We start from the raw sequence: 16,851 nt of genomic DNA on the forward strand, positions 1-16,851 counted from the left end.
GTTTCGAGTCTTATAGATTGTATATAAGGCAACCGAAAGTATCGTCTTGTAACACCCCAAAGCCCAAAGCAACGAGCTAGCCCAATAACTTCGAATCCAACTTAAAACCATGGTGGAAGTTATTGGTAGATCACTACTTGAGACTTATAAGAAGTTAACAATTCTCACATTCTATCAATGTGGGACAAGTTGTTACAAACTACCCCACTTAAACTCCTGACGTCCTCGTCAGGCTGACGTCAGGCTTATCCAGAATCTTCCTCCTTGTCATCGGCAATGTGGGATTTGCCTAAGATGTTACAAACACCCCCTCTTGAGGACTCATCATACCCGATGAGGTTTGTCCCACCATCCCAATGGTACAAGGATCGGCTCTGATACCATTTGTAACACCCCAAAGCCTAAAGCAACGAACTAGCCCAATAACTTCGAATCCAACTTAAAACCATGGTGGAAGTTATTGGTAGACCACTACTTGAAACTTATAAGGAGTTAACAATTCTCACATTCTATCAATGTGGGACGAGTTGTTACAGTCTACCAGAAATCTTTACTAGCAGGAATGTGGTTAAATTCCCCAATGTTTGAAAATTGATATCCAACATATTAGTATTGTTTGCATACAAAAAGAATATAAATATACCTCAGAGAAAGATATTTTAGGGGGCAAAAATGGCAAACACAGTCGAACTAAAACCCCTTAAAAAAGGCATGTTTAGTTTGCACGGATGTGTAGAATGTGCTTGTTATATGACATGACAGGTGGGTGATGGTTACATCTATGTGAAGTATTTGACACGGTCTTGTGGGTTTTGTGAAGGACTTGACTCCGAGTGTAGTTTTGTTGCATGGTTGTGTGAGTTTGTGGTGTGCTTTTGCACGCCATGTCATGTATAATGGTTGACCCTTAAGCTAGTCACTATGAGATGCTTACGTAGGTTATGTTGTAAGTTCGACCAGTAGGAATATTCATGTGAGTTTCATGAAACATTAAACATGATGTATGTCTATGTTTTAAACAATATGTTCAGTACTTATCAGTAGATGTTATGTATCTTTTGGTATTTAAATGACATATGCATGTTATGTGTTTTACATGTTTTTCATAACTATTTTGGCATGTTACATGTGGTCCAATATTACAACATTATGCAGTTAAATGATTTTTATGTGCGTACGGGTTCACATACCATGATCTTGGCTAAAACTGGGCAGATAAGTATGCTTATGAGGATTAAATTGGTACATGTTGGGAAAGACTCGTGTAAAAGTTCAAGTAGATCTGAGATTGAGTAATTCAACTGTGATCTAATGAATAGAATGTGGAATTAACAGAAAAATCACAACAAACCAATTAAGAACCGAGGTATTGATTAATGAAGTGATATGTCATTCATGAATCACATGGTTACAAGCTCGAGAAGTTTTGAATTCTAGAGATATAATTTCCTTAAGCACATATTAATTTCGTTATGACGAGTCATACATATTCTAAAAGATTGATCTTCTAAATATACACGATTAATAGTGATCTAAATACAATTACAGAAGAGATAACATCTATATACACAACATGTCGGTTAATTCAGTTAAGCTCTGACGAATAAGAGTTTGCCATGTGCTTCAGTAAACTCTACAGAATTGCTTAAGACATGTCAGCTTGTTTAAAGATCTGATTGATAAGAAATTCTTCTGGTTCCTCGAGATAACGTAGGTCTGAGTTGCTAAGTCAAACTTCAATGTAGTCTATCTAGATTGTCGAGTCTTCAGGTCTAGAGCTCTGACTTCCCTTGTCTTCACATTTAGAATTTTCAACGTTTATCTTCTCTGATCCAAATTCAATGTAAGTTGGAATTTAATATTATGACGACACTATGAGAAGTACCGATAACCCATACCATATAAGAAAACACGATATCTCAAAAATAAGTTTATTTGCATGCATACTTTCATGATATGATTTTGTGTGCATAAATGATATGTCAAAACCATGCAGTGTTATAAAGGATTCTTGACTCAATGACCATTTCACACATCTAAATTGGTTTTTTAACCATTTCTCTCCCGAGTTAACCTAAATGTCACTACTTTCGCAATATTCAGGTCTACAATATTATGGGCTTAGCTAAAAAGGCAAAAAAAAAAAATCAAATTGAATACAAATATACAGTTGCGACGACAAGTCTGCAACTGCGACGACCAGGTCTGCAATTGTGATGGCCAGATTCGTAATTTGCGACGGCCAGATCCGCAATTGCGACGGTAAACTGGTTGAATTTGATATTTTTTTTCTCTTTTAGCTAGGCCCGTAATATTACGGACTTGGATATTAAAAAAATAGTGACATTTAGGTCAACCCGGTAGAGAAATGACGAGAAAACTAATTTGTATGTGTGTAATGGTAATTTAAGCTAATTGTACTTGAATAAAATACTTATATTGTATAATTGAATAAAATAGTTATATGATGTCCCATGGCATGTGATTGATGTGATGTCCACCATTCATCACAGGGACCATGCGACTGTATTTCATTAAATGATGGGTCCCGCCCATTCATAAACCCGATCCCCATGCTCCTTCCTCACACCCCATCCGTACACATTTACATTTTTATTCAGGTTTTTGTTGTATGGTGAACCACGGTGTTAAAACAAGAAATTTCATGGTCCAAATTTCGATCATTTTAAATTTTATATTTATCTATTAATTGTATTTTAGATAGGAATTTATTCGATGTATCTTAATATATTTTATTAATGTTGATATTTAATTATGATTGATTTAATGGTGAAGATATTTTATTACGTTTTTCATAATAATCTCATTTTTCATGGTACATTTTTATTTATGTTAAAATCAAATCAAATTATATAATAAAATTTTAAATTTCCTTTAAAATCGTGTCAATTCATGCATTGATAATGTAAAAAATGAGTTTTGATATTGATGTGTGTGAATAAGAAATCACTAGATAGAAGTAAATTTAGTAATATAGAAGGACGAATTATGGGCCGTTTATCAAACACTTACCCGGTAAGCGCTTGCCGGTAAAATGTAACACTATCGTTTACTTGCTTGGTAAGATTTTAGTCCGTCAAAATGATATCATATGCAACAATTTACCTGGTAAGCATTTATCGTGGTAAGAGTCGTCGCCCTCACTTAAATGAACCCATTTTCTACCTTACTTGAATCCTTTTCTATTTATTTCATATTTACATGCGTTTATTTCAATCTATTTGTTTTTATTTATTATTTATCATTTAAATAATTAGATTTAATTTAAAACGTATAAATGGCAACAATCATATAACCTATATTGTGACATTTGTGGAAGAGGTTATTTGTTTATCTTTTAACAGTTTCATTAGAGGTGAATCTTGGTTGATACGAAAAAAGTCTGTCTCTTAATAATTTTAAAACCCTCTGAATGATTTTGTATCATGAGTCTCCTTTAACCATTCAGCGTCTTAAATTCATTGTAAACAATTACCAAATAATTATATTTTATTTTTGCATTATATCATGAGAGACTCTTAATCATTCTGCACCAAATCATTTAGCAACTGCCAAACAACACTAGGCATTGACTATTTACATTTACTCCATACATAGTTCATTTTATCTCGTTGTCAGTGAGAGACAAAACGAATAGTTGAGTAATTTTTATTTTAGCTAATTTAATGCTCTTTTTGGATCGTTCGTACCATTTGTTCTAAAAATAATTACCTGATTTGTGATTTTCAGTTGCAATAATTATATGTTAAGTTAATTTACCTTTCATTGTAAATTATCTAATCATTTAAAAGTCAAATAATCAGTTGTAATGGACCTGAGGATATGACAAATTATATCCATATCATCATTTTATATACAATTTTACTAAATAGCCGTAAATTGCAAAACATTTGACACCATTAACATTGACTATTAGTACTTGAAGCAACAAAAGCACATTCAGACATCGTCGTTAATTCACAACCAGTTATCTAATTCTAATAATTCAGTATTACATAATCTCTTTCAAAACACATATTCGAACACAATTGCAAGTTGTAAGTTATTATTCTCCGACGTTGGTTCCCAAACAAACACACGTTACAAAATTCAAGTAATATCTAAGAACAGAAAAGTAACATGTTTAGAATTTGTTGTCGAATAATTTTGAGTTAAACAAGATTCAACGATTTTCATCTAACAAGGAGGTGGATATCTTTTCAAAATGTGTTTTTTTTTTCATTTCGTTGAAAGTTCAACTAAATTCAGTGTTTATTGTTTTATGTCAAGAAAATACAGTAACTTATGTTATAGATTAAACACAATGCATCAAAATACATTCAAGTTTGTCTTAATTTATATGTAATATAATGATTTGTTCTCAATTAATGTAACAAACGTTAAATTCTTCATATTTCGTACCTATTTTCAACAATGACTGACAAATACTGTAACTATTAGTGACATTGATGCTAAATTGTCAAATTACATTGTAATATCGAATTATGTAGAAAAACGATACATCAAAATCAACCAAAGGGGCTGTTTACTTTCGTTTTTCATCAAGTCTTGTATGGATTAAGCTGTCTGTCTGGATACATTTTTTGTATGAAGGACGAGAGGCTGATGGGCTTGAGGGAGGCAAAGAAAGAGGGTTGGATTATTTCTGGGGCATTTGTGGTGTTAATTTATTTGAGGTGGCTTAACGGGGACAAGTAAAGGGTCCTGACTTATTCCACATGGCCATTTTTTGGTTTAATGACTTAACGATTAAGCCATAGAGAAACACTCCTATATGGCTGATCGAATAAGCCGTCCAACCCACTAAGCTGTAAGTAAACAACCCCAAAATCACATATACAGAACCTCGTTTATCATATGAAACATATTTAAAAAATGAACCATTTATTACATTAACTAAAAAAGGATATGATTAAACTAAGTCAAGGTTAATGCAAAATTACTTAAATTTTTTATGCATTTTATCTTGAAGATACACACACACACATATATATATATATATATATATATATATATTTTGATTAATCTGGATATCCAATCCGCTATACGCGCCGACTAATCCTAAGGTGATCATCTGCTTTGCAGATAGTCCGGAGTCACCGCATTTGAACCTCCGTGGCCACAAGGGGATTTTTATTCTTCCTTGAATTTGAACCTGAGACCTCCTGGTACTTTTGACCTTTTGATTCAAACTCAAATCAATCAGGCACCACTCTTATAGTTAAAATACATATATTTTTAATACAAGTTTAAATGGTTGTCAAGAATTTATCCTAATTTGATAAGGTGGAAAATGTTATATTTGTATTTATATTCTTTAAAGATAACCAATAATTTGCCTTTATTTATTTGATGTTTTAATGAACCTAATAATGACATAAACATGTCTTTTATAATGTTTGGTTGCAAAAGACAAAACAACTTATACTTTGGACATATTATGTAAATAAAGCATGTTATCACATAAGTATTTTTAATGTCCAAATTATATCAAATTGTATATGAGAAGAAAATTAATAGAAATAGATGCATTAAATAATATATAGAGATGTATTTAGAAGTCGTTTACCAAATACTTACTCGGCAAATGCTTATCGGTAAAATTTAACACTACTATTCACTTACCGGGTAAGATTTTAGTCCACTAAAACGATATCGCATGTAACAATTTACACGGTAAGCGCTTACCGTGGTAAGAATCGTCGCTCTCACTTACCGGGTAAGACTCTTTGGTCCCTGTCTCGTTCTTACCGGGTAAGATTATTGGTCCGCACCATATTCATCCGGTGAGGTAATTTGACTTGGTAAGCGCTTACACAGATAGGCGTTTAGTAAACAACCCCTTAGTTCGCCCTTGAATAAAAGTTAACATCAGGACATTTTTTTATAGATTTAATTTTAGAGCATCACCAACAGATTCTCTAGAAGTTTTCCAAAATGGAGAACTGAAGTTCAAAATTTCAAAATTTATTTTTATTCAATTCCAACGGATTCTTCATTTTGAAGATTACAACATTACTTTTTACATTTTAGAGAAAGTTTTTGAGACTTATTATTGAAGTAAAAAAATTGTCCAAAATCCTTAGTTTCTATATTTTAAAGAATCTATTTAACATGCTCTTACAAAATTAAGTCTTTTCAAAATTAATTAAAATAAAAATAAAATTGTCCACTTTTTGTAGGCATACATTTCAGAGTTTGTGTAATTGAAATTTACATTTTGTAAATAAAATATGATTTTGATAGGTTATTTCGTAAGCCACCAAGTAGATCTCACAAGTTAAAAAAAACATTTTGTAAACCAACTCAACTAAAATCATATTTAATTTAGAAATAGGTTTCATAAATCATAAACGTGACATAATTAGTTTGATCAATTTCTCTAGAAAATCTCTATACCACTAAAACTTTACCCACAAAATCAAAATTCCAGTATTTCATAACGGTTTAGAACAAGACAATCCAACCCAAATGGATATGAAATATTGAGATTTGAGATTTATGTACCTCCATCTACTAATTTCTTCTTCATTACATATATTAATATCAAGACTTACTTTTACATTCATGATATATGATTTGATCTGATTCTAACATTAAATGAGGTATATATATCTGAACAAAAAGTTAAATGCTGACATCCCAACCCGCCTCTAAGGACACCAGCGTGAGGGAGAAAAAATAAACAGCTAAGGCTAACAGGAAGCTTGAAATCGATTCCAAAAAGTGTCTTGTATTTAAGCAAAATTATCTCGCTTGTTTATCAACTAAACTAACATTGTTCTAATGATTTTATAAATATAAAAAAGAAATTAATAGATAAAAGTAGATTTTCTATAAATTTTTGTGAACAAAAATGTTGGATTTCATAAAAACACCAAACCAATCGGATTCTGAAACTTGCCCCATGAATCACCCCCTCAAGGAAATCAAAATAAATTAAAAGCAGACAAATGGAGTCTCTGACACCCACTCTGCCCCGTGACTGATCATAAAACACCCCCACTCACACTTTTAATTTTTCTCATATCTTCGATTCACTGTCAAATTATTTGCTCAAATGGCTTCTTTCTTCCTTCTCCTCATCGTTTTCATGGTCCTCTGTTTTCATGGACACTCGATTACTCACTGGGAAGATGTTCAAGCTCTCAAACAGTTCATTAATGGCGTCCATTCCGACTCCATGGCTCCTGGCTCCTGTTTAGCTTCCTGGGATTTCTCCGTCGATCCATGTGACTCGCTTTCCGGCGACAAATTCACCTGCGGTATACGATGCGACGTCGTAATCTCCGGCGTTACCCGGGTCACCGAGCTCACTCTCGACCAGGCCGGTTACACCGGTTCACTCGCCTCCTCATGGAACCTTCCTTACCTTCAAACCCTAGACCTCACTAACAACTACTTTACCGGTTCGATTCCCGGTTCGTTTTCCCGGTTAACTCGTTTGCAGCGGCTCAGTCTGTCCTCTAACTCGCTCAACGGCTCAATCCCTGACTCGGTTGGGGCGTTTCCTGACTCACTCGAAGAGCTTCTTCTCGACAACAACAATCTCCAGGGTCCCATCCCACCAACTTTTAACAGTCTTACGAGTTTAAAAAGGCTCGAGCTCCAAGGTAACAGACTCAGCGGTGAGTTCCCCGAGTTGAGTCAACTCAGTAACCTTTACTTCCTCGACGCCAGCAACAATGCCATTTCCGGCGAACTTCCCTCGACTTATCCCGGCAACCTCATCGAACTAACCGTCAGAAACAACTCACTACAAGGGAATATTCCGGCGAGTTTACTCAATAACTCGGTTTATCTCCAAGTATTAGACCTGAGTTACAACAATCTCACCGGAACCCTTCAGCCTGAGCTTTTCACCCACCCATCTCTAGAACAGCTCGTACTAGCATACAACCGGTTCCGGTGGGTTCAAGTTCCGGGCAATTGGGGGCGGAACAGCGAGCTGATAGCCGTCGATTTGAGTAACAACGATATCCATGGGTTCTTACCCGGGTTCTTGGGTTGGATGCCGAAGCTATCGGCTTTATCTTTGGAAAACAACAAGTTTTCCGGTATGATTCCGACGCAGTATGCGTTGAAGGCGGTGACGGCGAGTCCTGCAGGAGTGGCTCCGTTTGAAAGACTGTTATTGGGTGGGAACTACTTGTTCGGGTTGATACCGGGTCCGTTTTTGCAGTTGAAATCCGGGTCGGGTGTAACGATCCGATTAGGGGATAATTGCCTGTACGAATGCCCACAGAGCTTTTACTTCTGTGGAGGAGGGGTACAGAAGAGTCTGGTGGAATGCAAGACTTTTAGCCCAGTAATTCCGTGAGTGGGGTTGTAATTGTACCCTCTATAATTCAAATTTTATTTGGTTTCTATTAGAATTATTTTAGTGTGAAATAATGATTTTTTTTAAATTTTAATTTGTATTTTTTTTTAAAGAAAAAATGTATATTTATATATAATTATGGATAACTCGGTCAACTTATACATATATCTCTATTAATTTCATATGCCTTTGATTTTAACGACTAGGGTAATTGATTTTTGGTTGGTTTAATCATTAAATATTGTATGGATAAAGTTGTCTGTATATTACTCTGTCTGCACAGATTGAAATGTTTTTGTTTGGGACGGCTTTTTATATGGATGCAAGAATCTTGTTTTAATTAGAAATAAGTTTATAAAAAACTTGGCTTTCTGCATAAACTCTTATAGAAGTTTACCGAATAAGCCACTTTTTTATATCATTACGTCACTACCAAACAGTTATATATAGTTGATAGAATAAGTTGTAAGTTTTATGTAACACCCCGACTCCCATTTGTATAAAATTCACAGATTTCATATAACATGAATTACAAATATTACACATTGGTCCCAGTGGTATTTATATTGGTACATGCAGAAGTAGCTACAAACTTTTTGCTCACATAAAGTACACGCATAAACTCAGCTTCTCAAAATCCACAAATGCAAAACATTTAACAATTCCCTTCACATCTTTTCCCTCCATTTACCTTTCACAGTTACTCGACTTGTAATGCACATTTTAAAAAAAATAAAACGAAGGTTAGACCATAAGGTATAGTGAGTAATTCCTTTAATTGCTATTACAGATTGAAGATCATCAAAATACCTTTTGCAAAACCAACATTTGAAATGATAGCAATTATTACAACAAACCTTTCTTTATCGCATCATACAAGCCCAACATATACACCTCTCATGATTATGTCTCTCTTATTTCATACAAGTTATAATACAAAAATCAAAGCCCAATTATACTAACACATAGCAATTACTCAGGTTCGAAGACAACACAAAGTAGAAACTCTTTCTAAATATTTTAAATAAGAATCTGAAATCAAAACTCACCTTGAAATCAAAAAAAGACGATAACTTTAAACAACAACAAATTTCAGTTAAAATCACTTAAGGTTTCTTCCTCCTCCCTTCGGTTTGCTCGAACCACAAATAACACCCCAACCCTTTCTTCTCTCTTAAGTCTTTTATCTTTCCCAAAAAGGAAAATATCTCACATGCAAATAAATAAATAATATATATATATATATATATATATATAGGGGAGCGATCAAATGCAAACCATTCAATTTGTACAAACCGTGCAAACCTCATTCAACCAATCATAATTTTTTATTTTGTTCATTTTTTGTAATTATGAGAGGTTGATTAATCATTTTTATTGTGGAGGGTGTTAATCATAGATATTATCATCTTCATTATTTTAATTTTTAGAGAAATACATGAAACAGTTTCATTAATTTTAGAAAAATACATGAAACAGTTTCATTAAGTATTATATAAAACAATTTCACAACCATATATGAAACAACTTGATCAAAAAAAGTATTATATGAAACAATTTCATGAAAAAATTTCATAAGATTAAACAATGAAATTGACGGATGAAGTTGGTTTGCACGGTTTACACAAATGAGGGCGGTTTTTATTTGATCACTCCTATATATATATATATATAAATAAAAGAAGAGGCGGCGGAGAAAGTTGATATTTTAAACTAAGTTTAAAAATACATCCTCAACTTTCACAATATTTAAAAACAACCCCAAAACTTCCATCAACTAAAAACTCAGTTATAACATCTTATTAAGCTCATTAAGCTGCTAACAAATAGATCTTAATCGAACTTTGAATCGATGGTCTATGAAAAACGAATTGAATGCCTTACCGTGTAAAATGCCCATCAAAGTTAAGAAAGTACACCTTTTTAATACATAAAAAGGTGAAATAAGTCGACCAATTTTTAACTTTTTGTCATTTATACCAAAAAGACAAAATATAGTGGAGGTAGGTAGAGCTATGAGCGAGAGGAGCCTGGTGGTGCGATGGGCCGATGACAATCGATAGCGATTGATTTTGTAGGTGTGTCAATTTTGTATCATGACAAACCAACAATTTTCATACCAACTTAGTTGGTACCGATGTCATTGGTTGGTACTACCATACCAACTATCTAAATTTGGTTGATACGTGATATTAGAAGTCGCGTACCATGGTAATACCGTGCCTTACCAATTTATTTTTTAATTATTTATTAATTAAAGTTTAATCAATAATCCAACATATTCTGACTTTAAATTTTAAATTATCCTATTTTAAATTTTGCTTAATTACAATACGAATAGATATATAAAACTTGATTAAATTCATTTGTCTAACTCTAATAATCTTAAATGTCTGTTTGTGTTAGATTATAAATGGTACAACACATATCAACACATTCAAACTCGATAGTTTTAGTGCATCTAGATCTACATTTGGTAAAGATGTCAATTTAAATAAATTTATAACTTCAACTTTTGCGACGTTGGTAAAAACCGTAACAACTGAAAAAGGTTAGTACTAATTTAGTTGGTACCAAGTATAATTAGTTAGTACATGATACAAATTTTTTTACATACCAATTATAATTTATTGGTACAAAATATATGAAAGAAAAAAACACATGGTATCAGATCCACCCCTAGATTTCGATAGGGTTAAATTGTTATTTTCAAATTAAATTTTTTCTTAATTAAGTTTTATATTTCACAAAAAGTTTCAGCTGAATTTAATATATCTTTTGATTATAGATCTTTAATATTTAGAACTACACACGAAAATAAAATAGTTAGTTATTTAATCTAGGATTTTTATATAAATAATATTAAGTTAAAAATTAGGGGTCGTTTATCATATACTTATCTGGTAAGTGTTTATCGGCAAACATTATTACTATCATTTACTTAGCGAGTAAGATTTTAGTCCATCAAAACGGCACCGTATGCAACACTTTACCCGGTAAACACTTACCGTGGTAAGAGTCGTTGCCCTCACTTATCGGGTAAGACTATTGGTTCTTGTCTTGTTCTTACTGGGTAAGATTTTTTGTCCTTATCATATTCATCCAATAATGTAATGTGATTTGGTAAGTGATTACTCTGGTAAGTTCTAACAAAATAATTAATTATTATCTTTATAAGAAAATTATATTATTAAATCAAATACAAATTATTTCGTTATTGAACCTAAATTAAATTATAATAATAAAAATTGAATTAAAAAATTACACAAAAAATAGGAATTTTAAATAGTTAATTTGATACTAATATCRATATATTTTTGTCAAATTTTTATGATATCTTCAAGTTTATATTTTATTCAAAAATAAAAACATCACCGCTTTTTCAAAATCACATAAGACCATACTATAATATTGACTTAGATAATATATATTATATTATAAAACATTTGACAAAAACTCTTAAAAATCATTTTTTATGCATGAAGTATTGTATGTTGATACATATTACTTAAAATTCAATATTACAAATAAAATATACATAAGTACAACTTATTAAAGCTTCATGTTTATCCGCAGTTAGTTACGCGAATTCAAATATGAAGCTTTCATAAGTTGTACTTATGCATAATTTACGTGTAATCTTGATATTTAAGTAATATGCATCGATATATAGTATTTTTTCATACATAAAAAACGATTTTAAGAGTTTTTGTCAAATGCTTTATAATATAGTATAAATATTTTTAAATAAAATACAAATTTGAAGATATCATAAAAGTTTGACAAAAAAATATTGATATTAATATCAATTAACTATTTAGAATTCCTATTTTTTATGTCATTTTTTAATTATAATTTAATTTAATTTCAATAACGAAGTAATTTATATTTGGTTTAATAATATATTTTTCTTATAAAGATAATAATTAATTATTTTGTTAGAACTCAATAATGATCTTAATTATATTTTAGATTTTTTATATTTTAAAATGATGTTTATCCTCTAACTTGTTATATTTATCCACATTTAGTTACGCGAATTCAAATATGAGACTTTAATAAGTTGTATTTATGCATAATTTACTTGTAATCTTGAATTTTAAGTAATATGCATCAATATACAATACATCATGCATAAAAAACGATTTTTAAGAGTTTTTGTCAAATGCTTTATAATATAGCATAGATTTTCTTTATAAATCTTCAAGAAACGTAGATAAATTTTAAATTAGCAATAAAAATCCAAACGCACGCAAATTTTGTCAATTATTTTTTTAAAAGGATAATAGAATTTTAATAATAAATAATACTTTTTCGACAATAAATTGGAGATAACGAAAATTATTAGCCCTTTAAACAAAGTAATTACATAGAGATAATGTTAGGCATTGAAGGAGATTTACTCCATAAATAATCTAAACATCGTTGTCTTTCTCTATCCTCACATCATTTTGACAATGACACACTTATCCTACAACTTTTCCCTTTGTCCCAAGTCAAGGGAATTATGATGCACCGATTATTGTCTCGTCTAAGCTTTATGTCAAAATAAAAAACATAGTGGGATAAAAATAAAAATATGATGAAAGGAGTACATGCACCCCTTTCTTTGCAATATATACTATTCCTTTATTCCAATATTTTATATGATTTAGCATTAATAACGAGAGTTAGGAAAGCAACATTGTATATAAATCGTGGTCTAACTAAAACCTTGCACCAAGAAACAAAACACATTCTATCCATGTGGGACGAGTTGTTACAAAGATGTGAGAATTGTTAGCTCTTTATAAGTCTCAAAAGTGGGCTACCAATAACTTTCATCATGGTTTTAAGTTGGATTCGAAGTTATCAGGCTAGTTCGTTGCTTTGAGTTTTGACGATGACACACTTATACTACAACAATTTTTAATTAATTAAAAAGCTCGCTACATGATTTGATGATAAGATTATAATTTTCGAAATATTTATGTTAATTTTTCAAGGAAAATGATATTGATTTGTAATAATAAGTCGAATTCTTGATCAATTTGACTATAAATATATGAATTCATATAAATGTATTTTACTATTACTGATGTTATATGCATCATTTTTACATCAAAATCAGGTCAAGTTATTCACTGAAAATAGAAAAAAAGTTTTGATATTGATGTGTGTAAAGAAGAAATTAGTAGGTAAGGATGCATTTAGTCAACTCTTTACTTATTATCAAATGTAGAATCAACTAATTATTGAAATTTTCAGTTATAATTCATAAACAAGGATTACAATTTTATTTTTTGGTATCTTTTTTCTTGTCTTAAATAAAACTTACAATCGTTTTTATTAATTTACTTCTGATCATAAATAAAATGTATAAGTGTTGTAAAATTAAAGACATACCTAGTTAAGAGCATATAGTACCACACTGCACGTGCCACCATTTTATAGTTCCGTTGTAATGGCAAAAAACTTAGGTTTCTAAAGGATGCTTCTGTGGTGTTCCATTGTGTGACGTTTTATTTTTTGAAACTAAAATAAAGATGCAAGTTTTTTTTATGATATATATGGTTAGTTGAATACTGCCTTTTTCTTCAAACAGTGTAGGTTCAAGTCATGCATCTGTTACTTCTTTAGGGTTTTTTTTTCCTTCTGACAATGCATCTATTTTGTATGACTAAAATGATGTCTCTAAACACCTTAATAGAAAATGCTAAGTAAATCATTCATTCTAACAGTTTCAATGGGTTCTTCTGTTATTTCTTTTTTCAGGGTTCTTTTCCGATCTTATCTGTGTTTAGATAATTGGTATAAATTTTTTGGATCTCTTTTATTGCCTATTGGAGAAATCAAGAAAACAAATATTTCACATAACAAAAAAATTCATGATAAATTGAATTAGTTAATTAATTATTTTTTTAACCCGAGTGATAGTCATGTGAGTTCTTTTTGAAGTATATAATATTTATATGATGAACTAACACACCCTCCTCACTTTTGGTGAAGTTTGAATCCCTTGCCTCTTGGGAGGCCAAATACCCAGATATCACTAATTAAGCTTGTTAGATACTAGAGCTGCACAAAAAAACTCAAGCCCGAAACTTGATCCTAATAAACCCGAGCCTAATAAGCCCAACCTTAATGTCTGATTCGGCCAATTTATCTTATAGATCAATTAAAACCTATTCTGAAAAATCCCCAATCGGGCCTTCTTTCAATCCCAAAACCGGCCCAAACCTACGAAAAATGACGAAACTTTTTATTTACTTACTGAAAACCAGGTCTGAAAGGTCCGAGGCATTGTGCCTCTTTATTCGATAATCAATACATTATTTTCAAAGTGATGAGCCCAAATACTCTTACGCTAAAAGCCGAAAGCCACTTTTTGAAGCCTACGTCGACTCTCCTGAAGTTGGCTGATAAGTGATGAACTTCTTGTTACAACAACGTATTGTGGTAAGTAGTTCACTTGTGTTTGGTTCTATGTGATATATTTTTTTTTATTTCTGCCAGTAATTTACTGACAAAAGATCGTGCTGAAAAAAGTCATCTTTTTGGTATTGTAAATGACAATGGAATCAAATCTCCTCGTATAACTAAATTCAGTTGATAACTAGTCTTATGAGGTTAATTATATTATGCTTCCTTTAACTTTTTTTGAAGAGAAAATTACTATTTACATATACATATCGACGATAATTGTCGAAAAAATTGCTCAAAATCTTATTCTTATCGTACTCATTTTAACATGTTATCCAACCTGTCTGATGTACCAAAATATTAAAACAAAAATTAACTTATGTTTTTATTGATTATTTTAATGTTAGGATATAATTTATTTTGTTACCTCAAATAAATTGAGAAATATCTTGAATTTTTTTTAAATAAATAATAATATAAATTGTTTTTTTTTTGTTACCATGGCATGGCATATAATATTCAAGCACTTGGCCCATTATGGTTAGGCGCCCATCATTTGGGCCGTTGGCGTGAGCGATTTTAACTCTTTAACTTGGTTTGGTTTGGTGTCAAAGACTCCTAGACGCTACAACTTTGAATTAATTGTTTTTATTATATAATAATAATAATTTTTTATTTTTTAACAAGTTAAATGAATTAAATTAAAATAAATTCTAGAAAAAGTCCATATAAGGGGAATGGGTTGAATGTCCTGCAAAATATCTTCAAATACTAAATAATTATTTTTAGACTGAATTACAGATTTGGTTCTTCTGTTATATCGAAAATTATGACAAGTGTCTTTAGACTTTAAAAAAGTTGATTACAGTTTTGGTTCCTGTGGTTGTTATCACTATCAAATCTCGTTTCTATTTTGAACTAATTATAACTTTGATCATTGTGGTTGTCATTGATTTTACTTTTTGCCCCTGTGACTAACGGGCGTTAGTTTAGATCAATTAAATCCCCTCATGTGAGGAGCACATAGGGGCGTTTTCGCCCTTAGTGGTTTGACAAACAGGGAGATCGATGGTTGTCTTGTGGGGAAGGAGTCTTGGAGGGTTTGGGTGGGGCGGTCGAGTTTGTTATAAATCAACATTTGTCCAAATGTCAAATTAAAACCTATCATAATCTTTTACCTGCCTACTTCACTTTCATCCCTCATTCCCGTTCAACTCTATCCATTCCCATTTACGCATCAAACAACCCCCTTACAAAACAAAATTTCATTTTGCTATGTATTTTCCTCGTAAAATGGAAAGATACAAACATTTTTCTTTATCTTGGGTTACTAAAAAAGACTTAACGTCTTTCTGATAAATGTTGAATCTTAATTCATTTTTATATTTTCTATTAATAAGCGTTTTATGACTTCTTTGTAGCACACTCAACTTGTTTTAAATAAACTAATGATGATAAGTTCAAATCATAATATCGGGATATGCAATAAATTAGCAAAGACATTAATATAATGTAAAAAAATCATCATGTTTATTTCCTTATTTTTGGGTAACGGTGGATTTCCGGACTTTCGTACATACACTGTTGGGTGGCCACGAATGGTCTGAAGTCATCATAAATGAACCCCTGACCATAAGAGGTTTGACAGCGTCTGGATCCATCATATTTATTTGGTATAACTTAAAATGAAAACACTGTATTTTTTCTAATAGAGAAAGTAATAATATTTTTTTTTTGGTCTTTAAGTATTTCTTTTTCGAAATAATATTAAAAAGAAAAGGTGAAAATACAAGAAAATGAAAGTAACAAATTCTACAAGATGCAAAAAAGAGAGCAGATATCGACAATCAAAAAGATTATATTTATTTGAAAACATAAATGATATGACAAGAACTCAAGAAGTCTATGTCATTGAAATATTGTACGAAGCATTTCCTAAGTCGATCGGTACGGTTAAACGACAAGAGAGCCGTTCCTCTATTGACGTTTGAAATAGTCAAAAAATTGTGTCTAATTTTTTTTATTGCATTTGACTTTTCTCTCTTGCATTTGTTGAATGACTCTGTTTAAAAATATCATGAATTTAGTCATATAATTAAAAAAAATGT

General features: G+C 31.3%; 1 protein-coding gene across 1 annotated transcript; it reads left to right on the forward strand.

Moving 5' to 3' along the window:
- The first annotated feature begins 7,108 nt into the window (after positions 1 to 7,108).
- Positions 7,109 to 8,390, forward strand: LOC112515903 (probable LRR receptor-like serine/threonine-protein kinase At4g36180). The gene has a single exon (XM_025122870.1). It carries the CDS (start codon positions 7,115 to 7,117, stop codon positions 8,339 to 8,341), a length of 1,227 nt encoding a protein of 408 aa, XP_024978638.1. The 5' UTR covers positions 7,109 to 7,114; the 3' UTR covers positions 8,342 to 8,390.
- Positions 8,391 to 16,851: the final 8,461 nt, after the last annotated feature.

Source organism: Cynara cardunculus (assembly GCF_001531365.2).
Source record: "Cynara cardunculus var. scolymus isolate 2C chromosome LG 7, CcrdV1, whole genome shotgun sequence".
NCBI lineage: Eukaryota > Viridiplantae > Streptophyta > Magnoliopsida > Asterales > Asteraceae > Cynara > Cynara cardunculus.

Coding starts and splice junctions, on each gene's coding strand:
- LOC112515903 (XM_025122870.1), top strand. CDS start 7,115: ATGGTCCTCTGTTTTCATGGACACTCGATTACTCACTGGGAAGATGTT.